At 39.1% G+C, this 25,888-nt stretch overlaps 4 protein-coding genes across 19 annotated transcripts in view; 1 reads left to right on the top strand and 3 right to left on the bottom strand.

Annotated features, from left to right (window-relative positions):
* fryl (furry homolog, like) overlaps positions 1–7,135 on the top strand; it is a 109,253-nt gene extending 102,118 nt beyond the window's left edge. For all 13 annotated transcript variants that reach the window (XM_038300126.1, XM_038300125.1, XM_038300120.1 and 10 more), the window contains 2 exons: positions 4,137–4,330; positions 5,624–7,135. In XM_038300126.1, the coding sequence (XP_038156054.1) occupies positions 4,137–4,330; positions 5,624–5,864 (435 nt within the window). In that variant the 3' untranslated portion in view covers positions 5,865–7,135. The remainder of the gene's footprint in view (positions 1–4,136; positions 4,331–5,623) is intronic.
* Positions 7,044–8,772, bottom strand: zar1 (zygote arrest 1). The gene is made up of 4 exons (XM_038300129.1): positions 7,989–8,772; positions 7,619–7,711; positions 7,431–7,505; positions 7,044–7,364 (listed from the first exon to the last, which is right to left on the bottom strand). The coding sequence occupies exons 1-4, from the start codon at positions 8,631–8,633 to the stop codon at positions 7,221–7,223; spliced, it is 957 nt and encodes a 318-aa protein (XP_038156057.1). The 5' UTR covers positions 8,634–8,772; the 3' UTR covers positions 7,044–7,220.
* A 2,374-nt stretch (positions 8,773–11,146) lies between these two features.
* slc10a4 (solute carrier family 10 member 4) lies at positions 11,147–14,331 on the bottom strand. Its single transcript, XM_038300112.1, has 3 exons — positions 13,705–14,331; positions 13,375–13,585; positions 11,147–11,901 (listed from the first exon to the last, which is right to left on the bottom strand). The coding sequence occupies exons 1-3, from the start codon at positions 14,217–14,219 to the stop codon at positions 11,377–11,379; spliced, it is 1,251 nt and encodes a 416-aa protein (XP_038156040.1). The 5' UTR covers positions 14,220–14,331; the 3' UTR covers positions 11,147–11,376.
* Positions 14,332–18,192: 3,861 nt separating this feature from the next.
* Positions 18,193–25,888, bottom strand: part of slain2 (SLAIN motif family, member 2) — a 19,042-nt gene continuing 11,346 nt past the window's right edge. For 2 of the 4 annotated variants that reach the window (XM_038300130.1, XM_038300132.1), the window contains 3 exons: positions 20,857–20,895; positions 20,248–20,455; positions 18,193–18,805 (listed from right to left, as the gene is read on the bottom strand). In XM_038300130.1, coding sequence (XP_038156058.1) covers positions 18,742–18,805; positions 20,248–20,455; positions 20,857–20,895 — 311 coding nt within the window. In that variant the 3' untranslated portion in view covers positions 18,193–18,741. The remainder of the gene's footprint in view (positions 18,806–20,247; positions 20,456–20,856; positions 20,896–25,888) is intronic. The other 2 variants (XM_038300131.1, XM_038300133.1) reach the window with 1 other exon arrangement.

Genomic DNA, 25,888 nt, shown 5'->3' with positions numbered 1-25,888 from the left:
AGGAGCTACAAAAGGCAACTGTCAACCAGCTCCACAGTCAAGGAAATAGACAGCTAGGATGAAGAGCACCAAGCCAGCTCCCATGTCAGAGGATGAAGAGATACATCCAGTTAGTCTCAGTCAGAGAAACAGGACTACAGTGAAACACAGGCCAAGCTCCAACATCTATAAACAAAGGTGTTGATGGCAGCAGCACAGCTGGTATTTCTCTCCAGGATAGAGTCACCGCCAAACAGGAACAGACCAGATGAAGCTACTATGAGAAAAAGCAGAGAAAGTTAAAGGTAGAGATTGAACTATGAAATGCTGCAGAATCGGAGAATAGAGATATGATGAAGATGGGTCCCTATGTCCTCCAGCATTCTAAGCCTATAGCAGCATGTCCCATGTATAGCTGTGTCCCATTCTTTTACTAAAACTACCTTCAAATCTTGGAAGGTTAGGGTTTTTCAAGCACTCTGCTCCTTAGTACTTTAAAGAGGTTTTTTTAAATAGCATAAAGCTCTGGTTAGTATTTGGTTGTTCCAGCAGTTTCTCTGAAACTAGTTTGAAGTTTTCTTTCTTGTGTGTTTGGGTTTTTTGTCTTTCTTGGAAACCCAAACTTGTTTAATCTTTGGGTTCATTGTTAAATCTTTTGCAGCAAATTTTGAACAAACTTCAGTTTGTTTCTTTTTGTTCAGGCAGTGTAGTCTTACAGGTTTACTATAAGTATATACCATTGCAGTGCATTAATCAGAAATTGCTTTAAATAGAAAAAAAAGTACAGGGTTTTTCCAGATCTTTCTGAAGTTCCACAGGATTTATTTGTTTTAAACCTTGTCAGAAATATAGTAAGGAGTACTTGGCTGTGGTTGGTTTATGTTGAAACTGTGTTTCCACTTCTAGACTACTGCTCTAACAGGGAAAATCAGAACATAAACTTCAGAAACATAGTAATAACATTTGTTTTTAGGAATAGGAAGCTATTGGCTTTTGCCAAATCAAGGTAATCAAGAATCAGAAAGCTTAACTATAATAAGAAATTAATTAAAAGCATGTAGTAATTTGATTAATGTTAGTATTTAGCTTTATCTTGGTTATTAGCCAATATTTAACAGAGCTTCAAGTTAACATAAAGCATTAAATATACTTTCTCTTGTTTGTTTCCTTTTTATGTCACACATCAGCGATACAGCAAGGGCCTTACAAATATGTTTTCTTAGCATGTTAACCATTAACCGTCTAGGTGCTGCACTATTCACCTCACTTTGATGTCACCCAAAGTACCACTGCAATAAGTTATTTAGTAATCTTTCTGTAGGCCGAGATTAAAATTAAACCAGCTGATACTTGGAGGTTATACACTAATTTGTTGGCTTTCAACAAATATTTGCTCTTCTTTTTCTTTATTATTTCATGTACCATTCCACCTCATTACACAGGTCTTCACTTGGGGACTCATTTATTTCTAATTAGTTGTATGTCTTTTTTGTTGTTGCTGCATGTGGTGATTGTATCTTCAGTTAAAATGTTAGAAATGTGTTAACTAAAAATAAGAACGAAGATTTCATATTTTACTCATCAGCTTTATATGATATGATTTCATGTTTACATTTAAAAGTTGTTAAACAGATCATCTGTGCTCAACGCGTTTCCTTTGGATGTAACGCCATCATACTGTGTTTAAGGCAAACTGATAACCAAAACTAAGCTTGGTTTTATTGTGCATAGATAGATGGGAGAAAAAAAAAACATGGAAAACATAAATAAAATGTTAGTTTATTTTGAATGGAATAATCATAGAGATAAATATGGAAAAACTATGGAACAGCAAAAATAGGTCAGGCTGATATGTGAAGTTTAGTTCTGACTAACAGTGGATCTGTACGTGCCAGGCTGTCTAGCAGCCACTGGATAGAAGTGGATGGAGCACTTTAATCATCTCATTAGAGATGATTAAATTAGCTAGCAGCTGCAAGAGAAGATGAACATAGGCGTCACTCTGGAGTTTATACCTCAGATTTTTAAAGTGATTTTTTTTAAGACTTTAAATGTCTAAAGTTGAAATTTCTTTTTTAATAATACAGAATAGAGTCAAAATTGACATTAAGACAACCTATTAAGACATCAGATCGGTTGGCAGGCTTTAGAGAAAGGGCTTCTCTTTTCTAGGATTCTATAGAAAGTCTACTGAAAAAAAAGTATAAGGATATAAAGTCTTTCTTAAATAAAAAAAAACTAATTAAAGGTTTTAAATTTTGCTTTTCGTAGGAAGGCGAGAAAACAGTTTGAAGCTAATGAAAATACATATAAGAATATTTGACTAATTCAGGTTTTTGGCTTTAACCTTTTTTGTTTCTACAGTTGTATTTTTTTATGTTTCACTATGAGGTCATTAAAGGTCTTGTCTCTTAATGTAAAAAGTTAATGGATACAAAAAAAATTTGCTTAGCGATCAAAAGGTTGACAAAAGGTAGATAAATGCATCCACCTGAATCCATTGTTTATATTGCAGTGTTTTCTTTATTTTAATGCAAAAAGATTTAAGATAAATTGATTATTTTAGATCAGCCATAGTCAGCCAGATAAACTTTCACAGGTTTCTGTTAATGTTAGAGGAATGGTAACATTTTACAATAAGGTACATAATATTTGATTAACTTCTAGAGAATGCATGATTAGTTACTAGAGAACTAAACAGGAACTAATCAGTAGTACTTTACTTTATGTTGCATAAAAACATTAGATAATGGTCAGGTACTGACTGGGTAATTATTAGGCCCTTTGGAACTACTTGATATGATGCTTGAGTCAACAGAGTCCATTAAATAATAGCTAGACAGCAGTCTGGTACTCAGTAAAGTTGTTTTCTGTAAGCTGGGACTTTATGGGTTAAGGATTTATCCAGAGCTAAACTCTAAGAACTTCTACACCACATTTTGCGGTAACGAACCACTAGTTCCCTTAAGTACGCGATAACTACCCTTTAGTTTCTTTTCGGTTTCCTTGGTAACTACCTATTAGTTCTTGAGTAGTTACTCTTCATTTGCTTGGTAACTACCCATTAGTTCCTAATTGGTTACTCTTTGTTTCATGGGTAACTACCCACCAGTTCTGAATTAGTTACTTTGTTTCATGGGTAACTACCCATTAGTTCCTGATTAATTACTCCTTTTTTCCTCGGTTACTACCCATCAGTTCCTGATGACTCTTTTTTTATGGGTAACTACCCATTAGTTCCTTATTAGTTACTTATTGTTTCCTCTGTAACTACCTATTAGTTCCTAATTGGTTACTCTTTGTTTCCTTGATAATTACCCATCAGTTCCTGATTAGTTACTTTGTTTCATGGGTAACTACCCATTATTTCCTGATTAGTTACTCTTTGTTTCATGGGTAACTACCCATTAGTTCCTGATTAGTTACTCTTTGTTTCATGGGTAACTACCCATTAGTTCCTGATTAATTACTCCTTGTTTCCTCGGTTACTACCCATCAGTTCCTGATGACTCTTTTTTTATGGGTAACTACCCATTAGTTCCTTATTGGTTAATTATTGTTTCCTCTGTAACTACCCATTAGTTCCTAATTGGTTACTCTTTGTTTCCTTGATAATTACCGATCAGTTCCTGATTAGTTACTTCTTGTTTCCTTGTTAATATATTAGTTCCTGATGAGTTTCTCTGTGTTTCCCTGGTAACTAAGCAGTAGTGCCATAGTAAGGCTGGGTACTAGTTAGTTCCCTATTAGTTTGCTGGTAGTTAATCAAATTTTATCCACTTTATTGTAAAATCATACCAGAGAAAATAAAACAAACAGCTTTTTCCCTGGTTTTTATCTCCTCCTCAGCTCTGCAGGTCATGTAGCATTGAACTGAAATCTGCTCCTGTTAAGATGTGCACTTAAAGCACAGATTATATAAATACTCATTAGCACATCTGCATCACAGATCATCTAAATCACAATAAAATCCTTATCAGATTATGGTACTTGGTAAAATTAGATCACTGCCTTTACAAATTGAAGAGGGACACATAATCCAGTTATTATAGACTTCAGCTCTATTCAGCTGACCTAGCTTTATGTCGCACGTCTGCATGCATTATTTAGCTCAACGATACAGGGATAACTGATGCTTTTTCCTGCCCGTTTCCAAGGTGACCAACATGTCTGAGGAGCTCACTATTCTTGAGAGCTGTCTGATCGAGGCAGAAACAGGAAATGACAACCAGGAGGATGTGTGCATGTCAGACAACGCCCAGACCAATACTGAGACGGCAATCCAGTCACTGATTGAAACACTGAGAGCCAGAGACTTCAGCTCTGCCCTGACACAGATCAAAATCTTTAGGTAAGACCAACTGGCAGAAATTAAACACATTGGCTAATACCATATGTTTAGTGCTGTAACGTGATATACTACCAGTGCATGTTTTTTGTTAAATGTGGCAGTAGCGTTCCTTTGTAACCAAATCCAGCTCAATACTTTGTTAAATCACTTTTAGCTAAAATTTCTGATTAATTTCAGGTGCATCTCTACTTCCAGAAGTGTTACGTTAAAATTCTGAAATAAATAAATTTCTTCTTTTGAAATATTCTGAATTTCATTTCAGGGTACCACAGTAAAAGGGGCTCAATAAAAATTGCATACCACAGTTTCAAATTTGTATATAAACTTTAAAACATGAACTCAATATATACTCATTTTTTTATTTCTATTCTGCAATTCTGCTGAATCTTTTACGGATCTGGTGCACATAATCTTATAAAGTTTGTGGTTCTAACCTGGGAAAATGTGAAATGTTCCCCTGCAGACATGCAAACACCACTGTGCTTTTGGCTGTCCCTTCTAAAAGCGGTGTTTTGGTATTAAATTGGGTCCAATGTTTTGTTTCTTTTTAACCCCTTAAGCCCAGAGGGTCTTAGGAGCAAATTCCACCTGAAATTAGATTTGTGAATTAAGCAAGTGCAGCTCCCAAACTATAAATTGGAAATACAATTGTTTGTATTTGTATAACAGTAAGGCATTGATGAATATTTTTCAGGTGGAACCACTATTTTAAATTTCACAATGTCTGATTTATAGGTGATTAAACAAAGAAAAAATGAAAGATATTTAGCCTCGCCAATTTTCCCCCCCCAAATAACACAATTTGACTGTTCTGTTCATTTCTATAAATAAACATAAGCAGGTGTCAGTCTGTACCGGGCCCGCCGGGCTTAAGGGGTTAATATTTAATATAAAAATCTAATTATATTTAACTTCTTGAATCCCACAAGGATTTTCAGAAAAGCAACTAAACGGCAATTTATTTCTAGTAGAACTTTTGCTCGTCTTAAAGTCTCTGTAGAGGAGGAACTGGTCTGTTTTCTAGTTGGGCCTCATTCAACCTCTTTCTGGCTTTAGTGTTAGATTTTCCTGATGCCTTTGGTCAATTTCTGGCCTCAAAGTAAGTCCCCCCCCCCCCCACCTGCCCAGACTATCTGATGCTTAAAATGACTGTTTTATGTTAAGATCTTAGACATTTTTACTCACATGTGAAGCAGAACAAAGATTTTTGTGAAATTATGATTGTAATTTTAAAACGAAGCTTGATTACTAATATTTTCTTTTATTCATTATTCTGTCTTTCCTTTTTCATAGGTCTCTGTGGCCTAATGACATCTTCGGCAATGAGAAGGATAACGCAGTTCAGACCCTTCTACACATCTACTTCCGTCACCAAACACTGGGCCAGACGGGCTGCTTGGCAGTGGTGGGACCCAGCAGGGACCTGTCTCAGGCGAGCACCCGCCTCATGGAGCTCAACCTGCAGATCCGCGAGGCTCTGAGTCAGGCCCAGGCGGGCCAGCTTCACACCACCACATTCAGCACCGGACTGTAAGCCGGACCGGATGGAAATCAGCCCCCCTGTTTTACACGCCTCCTGTCCACTGTAAAGAATGGCGGGGCAGAGGACAAGAGACTCCACATACAAAGGGCTAAAGGATGCGTGGGAATAACAGACTCTTCATGCATTAATATTACCTGTATGAATGCTTCAAGCTTATAGCTTTTTCCAGACTAAGCCAACTTGCAAACTTCAGTTGCAATAAGTTATGTGGTGGTGTGTCTGAAGTTTGGAAGGACAGTTTTATTTTGACCTTTTGCTTAATCTGACCAGGCCTCGGCACTGAGCGGCGGCCTCAGGTTCTAATCTGGGAGTCTGTGTTGAAGCGTGTACAGTCCATGCAAGGATGCACCACCAAGACTCAAGCATCTTGTTTATAAAGAGAGTTTTCAAATGCATGCTTGGAAGAGAGAAGCACTGCAAGAATATTTTTTTGAGAAATGTATTTTTTATTAGAGCTAACATCCTAGGTTGTAAATGTTAGAATATTTAACATGTGATCCTGTGGGGGGAAAACCCCTGCCTTTCAGGGAGTGTATAAAGAGAAATGTTTGCTCAGAGATGAGTTCCCTTCAGCAGGTCTTCATGCAAAACTCACTCTTTAACCAAATAAGTAGATGCCTTTAGACTCTCGACTGTGTGGTTATATATTGGGAGATGCTCATACACAAATGCATTTAAGTGCAGACTCGCTACAGCTTATATTGAAAGCATAACTTATTGTACTATGTATACATTTTAAAAACTGTATAGTGTAAAACCAGTATTTTCCTCCCCGTGTAATTTTGTGTAATGCACTGTTCATCCAAAAATGGATGCATGTATAAAGCTAAACAAAAGCCAGGAGCAGGTTTGAGTCTCTCCAGCTGATAACAGGTTTTCCTTTGGGTTTCATTTCTGGCTGGAACCATCAAATAGCCGAGCGGCATCAATATGCATTCCTTTAGAGACTGAAGATCATGGGACCGTTTTGAATGCTTTCATTTGAACTCATTCCTCATCTGGTACATCTTGAGTTTTATTCTGTTTAAATGTAGCTTTCATTTTCCTCCACCTACCAGCCTTCTCTGGATAAAATAAAGACTCATTCCTTTAGGAGACATCCAGTCATTTAGTCAACTTCATGCTGCACGTAACATGCAAACTTAATGCAAAAACACTTTAAATCCTGAATGCAAGATAGTCATTTATTATGTTGCAAGACACAATGTGCTTACAGATTCAACAAAACAGACATGGAAAAAATAAAGTTTTGAAACCTCAAATTTTGTGCTTTGCATTGGAGTGGCCCTTTGAGCAGAGGACTGACGGCAGAGCGGGTGCGTTTCGAGAATCGACTGGAGATGAGCTTCAGATGATGTATTTGAAGCTGAACGTGCTGTCACAGGAGAGCCGCTTGCCTTTGCACCTGCCGCACAAGTCCTGTCTGTGAGGTCGCTTGGGATCAACGTGCCGCTGCGTCAGGGCACAGGAGCAGCGCGCCTTTTTGCAAGTCTGGAGATCGAGAAACGTGACAGAGTTGCAAAAAGATTGAAGTGAATAAGCAGGCTAGTAACTTACATGGCATGTGATGTCCTCCACACGGTATGGGTTGAAGGCCTTCTGGCATTTTCTACAGAACTGTTTGAAGTAAACCTAGAAAACAGTAGGGGTCAAACAATCCTGATTGAATTGCATCCACACTATAGATAAATCCTCCATTTACAGATCAGTTTGATTTCCATCCATGCTCATGGGAATTTACTCACCTTGTTGGTGCCTTGAACGCACCACACATAGGCGCTCTCCCATCGCAGATTGCATTCTCTGCAGTGATAATATCCGTACTTCTGTTCCAGGAACTAATAGGACATAAAGTCACTTAAATGAAAGCAACTGCTGCAACTTTTCTATTTTACGCATTTATTTTTTTAACACCAAATAAATTTAGTCCCTCTAGCTAATCTTTGCCAATGATGTGGCTTTAAATTAAGAGGGTTTCCATTTTCGGTAACTTTTTATCTTACTTTAAAGAGTTGAAAAAGATTAATACATGGTTGTTTAATTCATCCGTATGACTTGGTTTAAGGTTTAATATAATTTGCTCTTCAAAAAAACTTTGCGCGCGCCAAGACTCACCTGGAAGCGCACGCGGGCTTTGTTGCCCTTTGATTCGTCCGCCGCCGGCGGCGCGAGCTCACTCTTCACCTTCAGCTTCTCCTCCGGGGGCCTTGCAGCCTTCCCTTCCTCTCCATCCTTCCCTTCCTCTCCATCCTTCCTCTCCTCCGGGTCTCCGTGGGGCTCCCCGGGCGGCGCTTCCTCAGAGGAAACCTCTTTGTTGTTATTCTCGTCCACGAGGAATGACGTGACGCTCCTGTAGGCTATGGGGGAGTAGACCCCTAGGGTCCGTGGGTAACGCACCCCACCCGCGGCTATCGGGCTGCTGGGCTCCTGCCGCCTCCTGCGCTGGAAGTCCCGCTTCATGGCCTGCAGGGTCCGCGGGCCGATGGCGCATTGGACCGAGGCGTCCTTCTTCGGGTTGACCTGCACCGCCACATCCTTGGTGTTGGCCTTCCGGAGCCTCGGGGTGAGTTTAGGGTTGATTTGGGACAAGATGGACTTGAGCTGGGCGCGCTGGTGGTTGTTGAAGGCGTCATCTCCACAGTGGGAAAAATAACCTTTATATTTCCACCCGGAGTCTCTGGGCCGGCTGTACCTGCTCATGTAAGGGTTGTAAGAGGAGTAGAAGTATCTGTCGACTGATTCTTCACCATATGTTGCCATTTTTTCTTTGCTCAAACAGGCCTTCCTTCCTGCTGGAACTATTTAAATAGATTGGAGAGCAGGGAGACTCCATCACTCTGATTGGCTTCAGGTGTTTGCAGTGGCGGTTCTAGAACTAATGTTCCCGGGGCGGGGTCCCAGCCTGTTTTCATGGGGGCACAGAAAAGCATGAAGCAAAAAAAAAAAAAAAAGGCAAGGGATTTAAATACATTAAGAGAGCTGCATGAAGTGAAATTTCCATTCAATTAGGTTTAATTAAAATTATATCTCTCAAACTGAAAATATTTATTTTTGGCTTGAAAATGTTCATTTGGATTATCGTTAAAATCAAAATAAAAAACCCTTGGCACATAAATATCTAAAAGGTCAAATAAAGCTATTATTTGGAATATTAGGTTCATAATTTAGGAATTTTACATATTTCTAAATTAAAGTTAAATCCGGATTAGAACTCAAGAAAGCTGATAAATTCAGCTGTAAAAATTAGTGTTTTTTTATTTAGCAGATGAAAACTGGGATCCTATCTCAATATCACTAAAGCTATCACCTTATTACTTTTAAATAATTAATAAAACAGAATTTTTTTTAAGAAAAAATATTGAAATAGATCCAAAGGACCTATCAGTAACCATGTTTGTTCCAGTGAATATAATTCATTAGAATTTTTTTTAGTATTATGTCTTCGGTACAGGGGCCATATATGGAAGTAAATATGTGCCATCAGAATTTGAATAAAAAATACCTCTGAAATTTGATTGTTGTATATCAGTGCTTACTTTTTCAGTATTAAAATAAATTCAGAATATATTTTTAACCTAAAAAAAATTCAATGTCATTATTTGTACATTAAAAAAAAATTCAGTGTAATTTTTTTTACATGGTTGCAATTTTCAGTTATTAAAAAAATTCACATTCCTATTTCAAAGTGATCAAATTTTCAATATACATATTTTTCACAGTTTAAATTTTCAGTGTTAAAAAATTCAGCATATAAAAAATTAAACTTTTCAAAATTCAAATGCAATATTTTCGTTGTCCTCCAATTCAACTTGCCCAAATTCACTGTCTCAAATTCAGCGTCTAAAAATTCGCTGTAAAAATGGCCAAGGTTACTTCAGGTCACAGACATTAGCAATGGATGTCCGATTCCAACATCCACCTAATCACGTGACACAACCGTCATATTGAAGAAGTACCAGTATCACCCAGGCTGGCAACCATGGAGGCGAACTCAAACCCAACAGTGAGTTTAATGCTTTCATATTTCTGTAGTATATTTTATTTTGCGTATGAAGTTTGGTACATTATCTTAAAGCCTGATTTAAAACACTGGTTTGGGCCGTTGTTAATCTTACACTGTGTAGTGCCGGCATATTACCCCCCTCCCCCCACCCAATTTCCCCCGTTTTATTTCAAAAAGAAATACCACTTTTCCAGGCAGTCTTAGTAAAGTCGTAATTTTTCAGGAGATGCTACCGCTAATGTAGTAAGCTAATATGGCTGCCTTGTGTGCTTCAAAGAGGGGCTGTGAACAGTTCCGACCCCACTCTGATCAGCTACTGTATTGTTAGCTTGGAGGTAGCGAGAAGGAATATGCCGGCACTACAAGGTGTAAGATTAACAACGGCCCAAACCAGTGTTTTAAATCAGGCTTTAAGATAATGTATCAAACTTCATGCGCAAAATAAAATATACTACAGAAATATGAAAGCATTAAACTCACCGTTGGGTTTGAGTTCGCCTCCATGGTCGCCAGCCTGGGTGATACTGGTACTTCTTCAATATCACGGTTGTGTCACGTGATTAGGTGGATGTTGGAATCGGACATCCATTGCTAATGTCTGTGACCTGAAGTAACCTTGGCCATTTTTACAGCGAATTTTTAGACGCTGAATTTGAGACAGTGAATTTGAGCAAGTTGAATTGGAGGACAACGAAAATATTGCATTTGAATTTTGAAAAGTTGAATTTTTATATGCTGAATATTTTAACACTGAAAATTTAAACTGTGAAAAATATGTATATTGAAAATTTGATCACTTTGAAATAGGAATGTGAATTTTTTTTAATAACTGAAAATTGCAACCATGTAAAAAAAATTACACTGAATTTTTTTTTTAATGTACAAATAATGACATTGAATTTTTTTTAGGTTAAAAATATATTCTGAATTTATTTTAATACTGAAAAAGTAAGCACTAATATACAACATTCAAATTTTAGAGGTATTTTTTATTCAAATTCTGATGGCACATATTTACTTCCATAGCCATAACAGGTGGGCTACAGGGGCACTGGCCCCTTTTGGCCCCTGTCTAGAACCGCCCATGGGTGTTTGGGTTCAACCCAGCAGGAAAACAGAGAAACAGGTGACTGAAGGTAAAATACATCAGGACTTTAATTCTTCCATTCAATCATTTACAGATACAGTTTGATCGGTTTGGCACATGGATAATCTTGATATGTTTGTTTTCTAAATAACATTTCAGCCCCTTTTTCAAAAAAAAAAAAAAAAAAAAAAAAAAAACATGCACATGATGATATATCTGTAAGGCTTTTTTTTGTTTGTTTTCCTTTTAAAATACATCAGTGATTAATTTTAATGAAGTAAGCTTAGGCTAAACATTAATCTGGATCATTATCTCCTCTTTTTTATTTCTTAAATGGGTGACAGCAATGGCAACTTTTATTTATTTATTTCTCATAGCAGCAGCAAATAAATGTTTTTTTTTCCCCTGAATGATTAAACAGGAGTGGGATCAGGAGGACAGGGCTCTAACATGATGGTGTTTGTGTCACTCACTGTAACAGCACCATAAGACGGCTCAAAGTCCTCATCGTGGAACCTCTGGTAGGATATGTCTGTTTCATCACCGTCCATCAAAGGATCTGGTTTATGCAGAACTTCCTTCCTGTACAGCCTGTAAGCCAGGATGAATATGCCGGCCTCGGCCGCTTGGAAGAGGGCATACAGCAGAGGGAACATGTACATCCCACCCATCAGCTGAGGAGGGAAGGCCAGCTTCAAGATGGCCGTGCACAGCTGCACGTTCTGGCAGCCTGTCTCCAGGGATACAGCTCTGCGACTGTTGGGGGGCAGGTCGAAGAGCACGGCCAGGCCGTAACCAGCGGCGTACCCGCACAGAGGCATCAGGATGGCCACCACGTAGACAGAGGGAGGGATGGTGGAGAGCAGCTCTGGGCCCAGCATCACTCCTGTCAGGATGAACAGCATCACCAGGGTGACCAGCAGGGACCAAAGGGAGGCCTGTGGGTGCAGGATCATTCAATCAGATTGACAGACCAACTCAAACTTCTGGTTATATTTTGTTTGCAAAAGCATTCAATAAGAAACATTTTTCTACATGAAATCAAAAACCTCAGGGGATGTAATTGGGATTTTATGTGATAGACCAACACTAGGTGGTGCATAACTGGAACGTAGAAGGAAAATCATAGATAATTAGGTGTTTTTACAAATAATCTGAAATATTTGTCCATTTTATTCTCAATCAAGAGCCTTTTTATGCTAAAATAAAGCAAAATTCAGTTTGTTCCTACCTTTGCACATGTAAAGGAGGACATTTTCTCCCAGTTTTTATTTTGCTACATTAGTTACCCTCCAGGTTAGATTAGATGTGTTTTCCTCTGATTCCTGAAATGATTGAGGTCATTCATAAACATGTTTTGATCCAGTGTGGCTCAGGCTAAAAGTTTGAACTTCTTCCCTGGCCTTAAATATTTTCTGCAGGTTTTCTTCTGTGTTTAACTCCTTCCATTTTCACCGGCTCTGACCAGTTTCCCACCATCCTGCTGATAAAACTTGTCTGTTCACTCTAACATAGATCCAAGATCCTGACAGAGAGAGTTTAGTAAAATAAAAATAAAAAACATAGCTTCTCTGCAGTCTTTTCCTAGGTCCCTCTATGGCTCTGACTGCTTTCCACAGCTATTATAGCCCAAAGATCCCAAATAATACTCTTACAGAATATTCACTTTTAAATTCTGTTTCTTCAGGACACCAGCTACATAAAGAGGTATGATTTCTATCATTAAACATCTCATAGACACCGCTTTGTTTATCATATTCTTCAAATTTGTCAATCTGCCAATGTAAATAAAATAAAATAAAAAATACATTCTGACTGTTCATCATTCATTCTAATTAATATTTTAGATGATAAATAAAAATGACAACGTGGAAAGATGCGATAAATGCCCACTCCCATGACATACATGTGGATAAATTATTTGGTGATTATTAAATGCATTCCATTGGACAGCACAGCAAACCTTTCTAATAAATACTGAAAACTATGTTGTTTTTCATCCACTTCACAGTTATGAATTAATTTATGCTAGTCTGTTGCATAAATACCAAATAATTGCACTAATTAAGGGTGAGGAATATGTTTTTGCCATTTGGTGAGGATCTCTGGTCAGAGTTTTGGTTTTATCCTCCATTGAAACTCCAGCATGGCTGCATCACTCCTTCCCCTTTTGGCTAAATTCCCATTGATGCTGTATGTGAGACCTTTTCTCAGAAAGCACAGGGAGGAGCTTTCCCTGACTAAGTGTCTCTGATGTCACTGTCCCCTCACTCCTCCCCATCCCAAACTTCTAATGACAAGCGCTGGAGAATTTACGCAGTGCGTCTTTGCGCAAAGTTGGTCTCTTATAAACCCAAAGCAGAATGACACAGTGACATATGATTGGAGCTGAGATAACTCGACCATAATACCTTTAAAACAACATCAGCCACACGCGTGTGGCGGTATCTGAGCATAACACCCAGACCTATTGGGATGAGAGTGCTGCACAGGGTGAGGATGATGGCCCCGAAGGGCAGCAGGTTGACCACAGGCGTGTTGATCCAGGCCCGGCTGTAGATCCAGAGGCAGAGGGGCATCAGGACCAGCGCCAGCAGGGTGGAGGAAATGGTCATGATGATGCTGGGGAGAGCAGAGGACAGAAGCGCGGTTATAGGAGGATTATTGCTTCACCTTAGATGTAAAAACTTTAGGTAAACGCAGAGATATTTGGATATCTGTGCGTAAATGAGAAGATCTACCTGAGGTTCATCTCTCCGTGCACCAGCAGAGACATGATATTTGATAAGTTCCCTCCAGGACAGCAGCCACAGAGGAGCACAGCCATCGCTGCCACATCATCCAGAGAAAAGGCTAAAGCCAGAAGGAAAGCCACCAGAGGCATGATGACAAACTGACACACCAGAGCGAGCAGCACCCCGATGGGTCTGCGGATGTGTTCCCCGAGCTGGTTGACCTCCACGGTGCAGCCCAGGCCCAGCATGGTGAAACACAGGACCAGTCCCACGAACACATTGATGCCGTGGCTGAGCGGGGAGTCCCAGAAGGCAGGCACCAGGTGAGGAGCTTCTGTTTGGGGAGCGCTCATTAATCCCAGTCCAGCATCAGTCCTGAGTGCGCTGCTTTCCAGGATCATGGCCCCACCGGGCACCGAGAAGCCCTCCATCACGCTCCGTTTCCGCGGATCCACAGGTTGCTTCAAAGTGTAGGAGATAAAGTCCAGGATGGCAGCTGTCTGTGCGCTGGAGTTCTCCATGGCGCAACAGGAGGATCGGTTATCTCCACGGCCGCGCTGCGCGCCTGCTGGTGCCCGTGCGTAAAATGGTCCTCTGAGCTGTGCGCGCTCCCTGATTAAACGATCCGGAGGGATGTGAATGGTTAAAGATGCTCGGAGTCAGCCTTCTGCCTCCGCTGGATCCTTCAAAACGAACCCAGAGAGAAAGAAAAAAAGGTTCATTTGTCCTGCAGTTTGTTCTCTCCTGGTCATCCGGCTGTTTTATTTCTCCTAACGAATGACGCACGACCCTCATAAAGTTTATGAAGCCTGTAACGCGCATGCTCCGATGGTTGATTGACGTCTGTGTGATTAAAGCTGCTCTTTACAAACTTTTCTACCAAATCAAATAAATCAAATTTACAAAACAATCAGTCCTTCTCTTTATTCATCAAATCAAATTTAACAATCAGTCCTTCTCTTTATTTTGCTATTTTCTTTCCACAGCTTATTTAATTCGATATAAAATCTCTCAGTTGTGTCTTTATAATGTTCTCCTATCTTTATATGGTCACCATCTATAGTGTTAATTTTTGTTTTACCGGTATACAAACGCAGCAAGAGTCGCATGTAAGGACAATGAAGGGATTGGATGATGATGATGATGCCACCTGGAAGTGTCTGAAGGGAAGTGGAGCAGATTTCAACATTAAACCGAGTTAATTTTTTTTCAGAAAGCTGCTCACAGATGTTTAACAATGCAAGCTGAAGTAGTTGCCATTAATTTATACATACAGAACTGTGCTTATTTATTTTTTTGTTCCTGCTTTTTTTGAAAACTGAAGTTCTGCCTCATTGGCCGGTTGTGTTTTCACTGCGGTATGTATTTCCTAGAAGCAGGGGCGGAGCTAGATGGGGGGCCAGAGGTGTCCATGGCCACCTTTAGCCAATCATTGGCCACCCCTTCCATTTTTCTCGCCCTCTAATACAGACGGCCGCAGCAGTAATATACGATCAAGAGAAATGTTTAAACTTATTAAACATAAAATTTTTCATATATTAAAAGTTACTTGAAAACTAAAACGCTGTGGTTAATTGTGCGCATCAAAGTAATAACATTAAAGTTGATATATAGAGAATTCATGCTCTTTTAAGATCCTCATTTTGTGTTATATGGGGTAAAGAGAAAATTATGTGTCTCTGCAAGTCATCAAGGAGTTTTAAGTGAAATCATAGATAAATAACGACTTTAATAACTTAAAATCCAATAATGTAGATATTAGTGCATCTAATATTGTTATGCAGAAACATTTTTGATAAAAGTAGGAAAGTAATGACAGTGGAAAAGATGTTTGCCCCAGACATTTTGTCCACTATACCTTTTATTTATACAACATGGATGTTTAAATATATGCTTCTATTTGTAATGAAAAGGCTGTAGGAAAGTATAGTTTGTCTTTGTTTAGAAAATATGGATGTTGTGCTCGTTCCTGTTGGAACAGCGTAGATGGACCCTGAGGTTCTGGCACCTATCCGCTTTTGGCCACCGCTCAGTTTACATTGGTTTTTGACTGGCCACCCCTATTAACATTTTTTTAGCTACGCCTCTGCCTAGAAGGACAAACGCAAACAGCTGGTGTGTTCAAGTTTGACCTCTGACCCTCTTTAACAAATTAGGGATGATTGAAAAAGATCATAAAAGATTCAGAAAAAGGTGTTTTCTTTTTGTATGTTATGTTATTTTACTAGAATAATAAGTCACAGTGAAACACACACATACACACACACACATATATATATATATATATATATATATATATATATATATATATAGAGAGAGAGAGAGAGAGAGAGATATACAAAAGTCTGACATTCTAAGGAATATTAATGGATTATGATTCTATCCTGCGAGGTCAAACATAAGCCATTGCTGAGTTCAGTTTAACCTTTGACCTTCTTTAACAAATGAGGGGTTATGGACAAAGTTGAAATGATCTCAGATACCTGATGAATCAAAAACTGCCGTTTTGCTAAACAGTTTTCCCTCACTCTGCTGTATTTACTCATTTAATCATCTATCCTAAAGGATTTGGACCGTTCAAAAAGAGCAGTTTTATATAAATTGTAAAAAGATGTTTTCCTATGGTATGGTATTTATTTCATAAAAAACAAAAACAATAAAATGTATATATACAAAACATGGCTGCTTTTTATTTTCTTTACAATTTTTACTCACCTTCTGGTTTCTTTACTAATTTAATCATCTAACCTGAAGGATTTGGATCTTTGAAAAAGGGCAGTTTAATATAAAGCATAAAAAGTTTTTTTCCTATTGCATGTGATTTACTTCATTAAAAATATTTACCGGTACAAAATATGTATTTATACAAAAGTCCACCACTTTTTTTGTTTTGTTTTTTTTTACAATTTTTACCCACCTTCTACTTTTTATTATTATTATTATTTAATCGTCTATCTTCAAGGATTTGATTCTTTGAAAGAGCAGTTTTATATAAATCATTAAAAAAAAAGTTATTTACTGTAATAAAATACAAAAAAGATGCAATATATAAAGAAAAATAAAAGAGCCCATTAGTTTGTTGTAACAGCCTTCCAGTCTGACATCCTGAGGAATATTAATGAATCATGATCTTATCCAGCAGCAGTTCTCTCCACATTCAGCTGCATCCAGCTTTGAATTGCCTGGTTTGTGTCCGCCGCCCTTAGATGCATCACGGTATCGCTCTTCAAGAGGATATGAGTGCAGGCGTCGTGTCTTTGAGTCCACTGTGGGAAGGGAAAGATTGCACACCTCTGTGATTCAATCTCCTCTCGCTGCAGAAACAAGCAGGCTGGTTCTGGTAAACAGGAAGTGACTCCAGGCGCGGTAGAGCTGCTCGTGTGTCGAATACATGCTTTCCTACCAAAGAGCTAACAAGGCTCAATAAGACAGTCTGAAATCAACATGATAAAAATAAAAGTTATTTAAAAAATTTATTTTGCTTTTTTTTTTTTTACTCCTATAAAGAAAAAAACTCAAACAAAGAAGAAAGGAGAAACCGTTCAATTTTTATTTGAAATGTGACTTTACAGTGAAATCAAATGTCATGTCTGTGGCTATAAAAAAGTTCATTAACAAAAGAAGTTGCACACCAGGTGTGTATGTTTTTTGCGTCATTCACCCTTGCTTCCCACCCAATCCGAGCTTTGACAGAGGCACCCATCTCTTTAATAAATAGTTTCATTTACAGAACCTCTATTGTTTTTGATATAAATACAAAAAAGGCATGAGGAACATTTTAAAGCAATACGTGTGTCGATTCTGTAACAAAACCAAACAGGCAAGCGATTCAATCAGGCATAGATGCAAAGCTGAAAACAACATTGGCAAAGAAAGAAGTTGGCACAGACGATGAAAACACAAAGAAAATCTGAAGCTCAAACTCAGTGAAATTATAAATAGGCACTAATGGAAGCCACCCACCACAGCAGTGACCAAACGCCATTCCTAACACTGGCATGCCTTTTTAGATTCATGTAGCACATTGGGTCAAAACTTTTACACCCCATTAGGTTATTCAAACATTAAATTATTTTTTTTATGTTTTTTTCTTTCATCTTGCATGACACAGATCGCTGGGAAACACTGAAGTTGCCTTGATTGCATTCTCTGATGGGGACAGTGATGGCTCCCCAAATTAGAAAATCTTTTAATGGAGAACTCTGAGAAATGTCGTCTAGGTAAACTGTTTGGGGTAGCTAGAACTAAGGCTTTAGTAGAGGTGTCCCTCATTCTCTGCTTTTCTACCAGTACTGATCTAAAACTTCCAACTAAACAAGGCTTTGGAGAGTTAGCTTACAGCTAAAGTTCAAAATCAACTATTTCAAACAGAAAAACCTGAATCAGAATACTGATATGGATGTTTGGACATATGCTTTTTAAATAATTTGAATAAATAATTTTTAAAAAGAAACTTGTGCATACATTCTGGATGATTTTCTTTCTTTTTTTTTCTTCTTCTTTTTAAGAGGAACGATTAAAGATTTGTACCCACACAAGAGGTGCTTTCACTGTTAAAAGACATCAAACAATTGTCTCAACATCACGGGACAGTTCACCTGCACGGCATCATCATCATAGAGATCACTCACCGACATCTGCTGAACACAGAGCATAATAACAGAAATGTGTGGAAACATTTCGACCTGAGGGAGGCGACAGGAGAACAGAGGAGGGAGGGAGGGAGGGAGGCTGGCCATGCAGACGTGACTGCAGGCGTTGTGTCGCCGGAAGGCGGCCCGCTTTTCTTTGGCATTTTCTCTGTGGCGTGCACTACATGCCCGACCCCCTCCCCACAGAGCCAGCCCCCCCAGAGAACAATAATGGGATGTTCTTTCTCACACGCTGTGGAGTCTCTCGTCTTCTTTTAAAAAAAAACAAACTCTGATTTATACATGCTTGTCTGTCTCTGAGGAAAATCTTTTCTAGGTACATAAAGTGCCATGTTTACTGCCTCCTTCCTTCTGTGGATAGTGTGACTAGAGCGCCCCCTGCTGGCTCCACTCAGTAACAACCTTCTCTCCAGTTGTCACCTGTGCCGCCGTAAGTTCTTGGAGCAGGGAGAGATCTAAACAAGGACAACCAAAAGAATTACATTTAGATAAACCTACATTATTGCAGTTATAAATATATTTACCATATTTTCACGACTATAAGGCGCATATAAACGTCTTTTTTTCCCCTCAAAATGTGCGGTGCGCCCTTTGGTGCAGTGCGCCCTATGTGTGTTGTTACTGCAGACTTTTGAGACCACCATGCAGAACTCCTCATCTCCTCATTGAAGAGACGATGAAAGAGTGGCTGAGGGAGGTGTATGTAAGGAGACCAGGTGGTTTTTTTCCACTCATCACCATTGCTGTTAATCTGTGACTCCATGCGTGCCCATCTCACAGCTGATGTGAAAAACATGGTGAAACAAATGAACGCTGTGCTTGCTATTATTTAACTGCTCGACATCGGTGTGAACCGGACGCAGCAGGCGCAGCGAGTTTACATGCAAAGTCAATGGTTGACGCGCGTATAGACGCAGCAAAAGGTCCCACAGCACGTTTTGAGCAGCAGGCGCAGCGTTTAAGCATCTGACGCGCCGCCAAGGTGCTGCTGCAGCTCGAGATGGAAAAATTGAAGTTTTGCTGCTGGACAGCAAATATAGCTGCAAGGCAGAGAAAGGATAGAGTAGCTCCGCCCAACGCGTGTCAGACACACTTTAGCACCGCGCAGGCAGAGCAGCAAAGCTGCTTCAGCCGCGCGTCAGAACTAACTGGTACAATTTAAACTGCAGGCAGCAGGATAATAAAAGCAAAAATATTCTGCCGGCAGAATAATTCCACGAAAAGTGGAAGGCAGCGCCGGGCAAGTTGCGCCACCGTTTGCGGATGGATTGTAGATGCTTGGACTATCGTGTCTGCTGGCACTGTTGAGGAGCCGCACGGCACGGAAAGTGACTCTTGACAGCGAAGAAGGGGAAATTGGCATGTCTGATTTAGCGCAGCTGTTTAATTCAGAAACAGAGGATGATGACTTTGATGGGTTTGATTAATACTTTGTAATAAATACATGAATAAAGCACAATCATACTCAATTTTGCCCCCGCTGTATTTTTAAATACGCAGTAGAGGTATTTAAACGTAGTAGAGGACATGTACCTGTATATAAAAAACGCGCCCTATAGTCCGGTGCGCCTTATGTGTGTGTTAAATACAGAAATGGGACACATAACTGAGACTGCGCCTTTTAGTACGGTGCGCCTTATGGTCGTGAAAATACGGTAAGAAATCTGAAAGGCAAAGCATTTAAAAAATTTTAAAAAGAAGTATGTTCAGTAATTGAATGTTTTGGATGTTAAGAGACGTAAAACAAGTAAATATCCAATGCAATCAAAACAGAGACTTACTCTTGACTTAAATATATATTATCAAATTTAAGCTAATTAACTGGAATTAACTTTTGTGGATAATCTAGTTAATAGAGATGCACGTGTGTAGAAAATAGTCGTGTAGATGTGCATACCTGCGCACTGGTTGAGCCAGCTTGCTTCGAGGCAAAGGGATGCCTCCTCCTGCAGAAGCACTCGGTCGGGGAAGGCCGCTGCGGGGGGGAGCCAGTGAGCGGGTGGGGGTGGAGGTGGCAGAGTTAGGGGTGGAGGTGGCCTTGACAGGCTGTCTCAAAGCCAGCGGGGATGGCGTGGCTGGAGTTCGGAGTTTACTGGGAGAGGGGACTGCAGAGGAAGAGAGTCAGGTGTAACTGAGTTATATTTAACATTTAGACCATATTCTACCATTCTGCTTTAGCAACGACTTCATGATCACCAGTGCAATGGTGTGAGGCTGCCATAGATAGAATGTCAGTACTACAGGATGAAAGAGTAAACATCCCACTAGCACAAATGAAGCTTTACTGGTTGAGCAGTTCAAAATGAGCAGTCAAGCATGAATAAATGAAACTAATCTTTTTGATCAAAGCTGCTAACTATGATTCCTTATGTGTTGACAGAATGAGGCGTTTCACAAACAGAGCAAAGACAGAGACGGTCCAAAAAAAACACAACATCAATACAACCAGGGAGAGAAAACACAGCCACAGGTTATCTAAGGATGAGAGCCGCCAGTGAATACTCACTGAAATCACCTTCTTCTCCAAAGCAACAGGAGAGTGGGACTGGACAGAGACAACAGAGACAGGCTTTAATTTATGCCAGGGGCGGGGGATCTGTTGTTAATGAAATTTTGGGTTATATTTAAACACAGTCTGGTTATTAGGAATAAGCATAAAGAATAAAAATAGTTTAATTTAGCCTCTGCTGTCCTAATGCAAAATTAAAGAGTATTTTCAGTTCTGGTTCAAGTCCCTATCCACTCACGGTCATCAAACGGGACGTTTATGAACGGTTCCGTGTTTAGATAGTACGATCATAAAATGATTTCAATGTTTTCTGCTCTGTCTGTGTGAATCAGCCAAAACAACTAAAACTAAACAAAAAAATACTTATACTACTATATAGTCAAGATAAAGTTTGATCTGTTTGGAAATGATACAATGAACATCACTGTACTGCAAAAGCACGGAGGTGGCAGCTTCATGCTGAGGGTTTTTTCCCATCTGCTGTTAGAGATGCTAATACAGTGAACAGAATAATGAAGCAGGAGGACCAACTCCAAGTTCTTTTATTAATAAAGCAGCTTAACATCAACTGCTGGAATGATGTTGACCTCAAACCTGTAAAAATTGTTACGATCTATTGTTAAAAAGAAGCTCCATATGTCTGGAAACTAACATTGATCAAAGTGAATATATATGTGAAATTCTAAGGATGTCTCCCCCTGCATGTTTTAGATGCATCTCTACTCAAATAGAGCTCCGTTTTCTTTAGGCACAATCAGTATATCTTAAAATTAGTGCTGTCAAAATTATCGCGTTATTAACAAGTTAACGCGAGGCCATTTTAACGGCGATAATTTTTTTAACGTGAGATTAACGCTATGTGGTTTTATGGTACAATTTTCCAAGTACATCCCGCTGCAGCCTGCGGGAAGGCGGGGCTATTTTCCCCCAGTGTATGCATTTCTCATAGGCTTCGAGAGCGGAGCTCCTCAAGGGAAAAAGACGCTCATACACTGGGTGACGCTAGTGCCTTTTCTTTAAGCCCCACCACCAACAAACAAGTTGAGTGTCTGGTAACTAGTAGCAACCTGAAATACGCTGAGAAAACAGATTACTGAGGTGAAATTGAATCTGCTACGGCACTCTTGCTGTCTGTGTACGCCACAGGTCGGTATCGTGTGTGTGGGTGTGTGTGTCTGTGTGTGGGTGGGTGGGTGTGTGTGTGTTCTCATTTTTGTTAAGAGGCTGAAAAGTAACTTTCTAGAGCATAGACTACCTCCATCTAGTGATGTCGGTCTATTGATTTTGATGTATTGATTGAAAATTGTTCATTATTACCTTGGTTAATTAACATCTAATGTTAACTCTACTAAATTTTATAGCAGTAGGGTAAAATGCTTGTCTTTGTTCAAAAGACTGTATTAACTGTAAAGACTGTCTTTTACATCAGCCTGTTTTCAGGGCCTTTTTTTTGGCTACATATTTGTTATTTTTGGCATAAATCAGTATCTGTGACCTGTTTTCATTTTAAAAAAAGAACATTGGCACAAACCTAGCCTGTATGTATTTTTTTGTATGTCATCGAGAGTATTTAAATGATTTTCAATCAGGAAAAAAATGTGCGATTAAAATGCGATTAATCGCGAGTTAACTCAGGCATTGATGCGATTAATCGCGATTAAAAAAATTTAACCGATTGACAGCACTACTTAAAATACATTTTGACTAGACAAAACCACATTTTTACTATCCGGAATGGTGATTTAAGATATCTGTATTTACATTCTGATTAGGAAGAATAATACTTCAAGATATCTTAAATTATATTTTGCCTAGTAAAAATTCAACAATTACAACACCGGATTTGTCATTTAAAGTGTCACACGCTGATTTAACTTTTCCTCCTTTGGATTAAACTGACAGTAAGGGATTTTTTAGGAATGATCCTTCTGGAACCCCATCAAAAAGATTATTACACATTTTGACTAGTCAGAATGTCAATTTAAGATATCTTTGCTGGAAAAGCTGAATAATTCCAGATATCTTTAATTCATTTAGAGATATCTTAAAAGGAATTTCGAATAGTCGAACTTACAATTCAAGATATCTTTAATTTTGTTTTGTCTAGTCATTATTTGCTTTTAAGATATCTATAATTGAGTTTTCACTAGTCAAACCTGCATATCTCCTATCCTAAAATACATTTAAGATATCATGAATTATGGTGGCATTTGAGATATCTTTAATTAGAATTATGAATAGTCAAAACTAAAATCATCTAGTCTTAATTTAATCGTAGATATCTGAAATATGTATTTCATATAGTCAGTAATTCATTCTAGATATCTAAAATGGACGTTTCCATGCAAGTTAATGGTAAATCTGACGTCATTTCGACTAGTCAGAATGTAATTAGAGATATCTCGAATAGGTATTTTGACTAGTCAAAATATAATCAGAAATATCCTAAATCGCTAAAACGTCTAGTCATAAAACAATTTGAGATATTTTGAACGTAAAGGCCTTACAACTGATTTTATGTTAAAACTGCTTGCCATGCATTAACTCTTCAAAGTTCAGCTGGGCTGCCAATTAGAAGATATGCATCTGTCATTCTGCTTAATATTAGAATAGCTGATAAACAATATTTCACATTATCTTTTAGAATCTTTTGCATTGTAGCTAAAAATTACATTCAGAGAGTATCTAGGGAAGTATAATATCTGATCATAATGCAGTATTTGAATGCAAACCATTTGTGATATTGTACATACTGACCGGGTCATTATTAAAGCACAGAGCAGGAAGATGCTCATACTCTCTAAATGTCTGCGGTTATATCTGGCTCCAGGAGAGAGCAAAATGATAAAGATAAAGGTCTGATATCAGGGTTCACTGATCCTGGAAGTCTGATGTCCTGAACCTTTCAAATGAGTCTCTGCTTCTACAACGGAATCAAACAGCAAAGTTACGTCCTCAGCATCCTGTCAGAGCCCCGCGAACGACCTGATTATTTAACTAAGGCGTGTTGAAGCAGAGACGCACCTAAAAGCCTTTCAGAGTCAATTACAACCTTCTAAATGATGAAATGCTGCCTCTGGGACCACAGTTTCCAGTTGTGATGAAATACTGTCAGTTTTCAGAAACAAAACTCCTCACTAACCAAACGGCACCTTTAAGACTTCCCGCCCGTTTCATGATGCAGCCCTACAGCTGCTGCAGTTTGGTTCACGCTACTTTTGATTAGTGCCATCTTTAGGTTAGAGAAGGTCCAGGACCTCTCACAACTGAAAAACACATTTAGAGGACTTAAAGGAAGAACATGTAATAATTACAGGGATTTACTGGCACAAATGGTATATATAATCTATATGTCTATTATTTATTATCAGCTATGAACTGAAAGTCTCAATCTTTACATTTGCCTTACCTTAGAAATTGCCATTTATAATTACATAGGAGTAGATTTTTAATTGTGGAGGCAGACATCTACGCTATGGCAGCACAGAGCTGACAAACTAGTGACTGGAGAGATCGCCATTACAACGACAGCAGGAAGAGATAAGCCAGATACAAAATAGTGATAAATAGAATAATAAAATACTATTTATAAAATTATCCATGTAAACTAGACTTACACTGGCCAATGTCAGGTTATTATGAAGACAGGTGATTATTTCAATCACCAGTTGTTGCATTTTTATTTTGTTTTTTTCCAGAGCTGACTTGCATCTTTCTCCTGCCCTCGGTCCATGTTTGTTTTGATCAGTGCCTGAAACGGGGATGAATAACATGGCCAGCAATGTCGCCCTCTGTAGGTAAGGAACCACAGCGGTAGAGGCTACAGTTGGACCAGGCTAGCTATTGAGGCTAACTATGGAGGATCGGGGCAGAAAGCAGGAAGACAAGATTAGTCTGCCGGGTGGATAGAGGTCCAAAGGTGGGGTAGAACGGCTGTGGAATACTCTGAGGAGGACGGCGCGACATCAAAGGAGCCAACAGAGCAGGAAGAGACGAAGGGAGGCCAAGGCTAGTCTCTAGACGCTATCTGCTGGAGGTAAAAGGAGGACCGCTGAGGACCAGAGGGGCCTGTGGGTGGACTGAACGGCGGAGCAAGATGAGAGAAGGATCGGCTGGTCAGTGCCGGAGGTAGGACCACAAGACAGTCCTTCTAGGGCTAAATGTTCATAAAAGCTGCTCACAAACCTCTCAAGAGCAATACCCACTGTATTATTTTCCCCTGATTCCATTTTGAATTCAAAAAGGTCGTTTCTGCGGCCCCCTTTAATAAAAGTGTGGTCAGTTCATCATACTTTCTCATTCAATTTTTATAATTGTTAATGTACTTGAGACGACGGTGTTGAAGAATTAATGGATTTGAGGCGTGGAACTAATGTAAACAAATCTCTGGATCAATTAAGATAGGTCATGCGGACGTTGCGGAAAGCATTTTTAGCCACTCAGTTTTGTAGAAATTATCGCGCTCCGCCTCGCATCACTGCTCAGAGAAGGTGGGAGTTTGGTTTACTGGGCAGGGAGGTGGTGCTTAGTGGAGGGAGCAGTTAAACACTGATCTATGTTAATTTCAGGAGGAGGAGTTGGACAGGAAGGAATCAGGATTTTGATGAAGTGATAGCAATATAGTAAAACATAGTAACAAAAGTTGATTTTACATGGCAGAGACCCTTTGAGCAGAGAACAAGCCAAAGTGCTGTTCAATCCAGAGCCTTCAACTTTGGACCGCTAAAGAACAAAGCTGCACTCAGCTAATATCACTGGCTGCTTTTATCTTTACGTATACACTTAGAGAGTGTTTACCAATGCTAACTGTGCCGATTACTCGTATAAGATGCTGTCGACAGTCTAAAACATCCCCTCTGTTCCAATAAAACCATTAGTTGAACGTTGAACCAAATCAGCGCTGTCCTCAGATTGTAAGCCTGTGAATAATAATGCTAAAGACTGAGTCATTTCCATCATCTTCCCAAAGCGAACAAACAGCATCGAAAATGCATTACCTTCCATCCTCAGACAAACATTAATGCACTTT

This window comes from Cyprinodon tularosa, unplaced genomic scaffold, assembly GCF_016077235.1.
Source record: "Cyprinodon tularosa strain WSP-4 unplaced genomic scaffold, ASM1607723v1 ctg440, whole genome shotgun sequence".
Lineage (NCBI taxonomy): Eukaryota > Metazoa > Chordata > Actinopteri > Cyprinodontiformes > Cyprinodontidae > Cyprinodon > Cyprinodon tularosa.
Note: the sequence above shows the minus strand (reverse complement) of the source record. Positions and strands in the feature narration are given on the sequence as shown.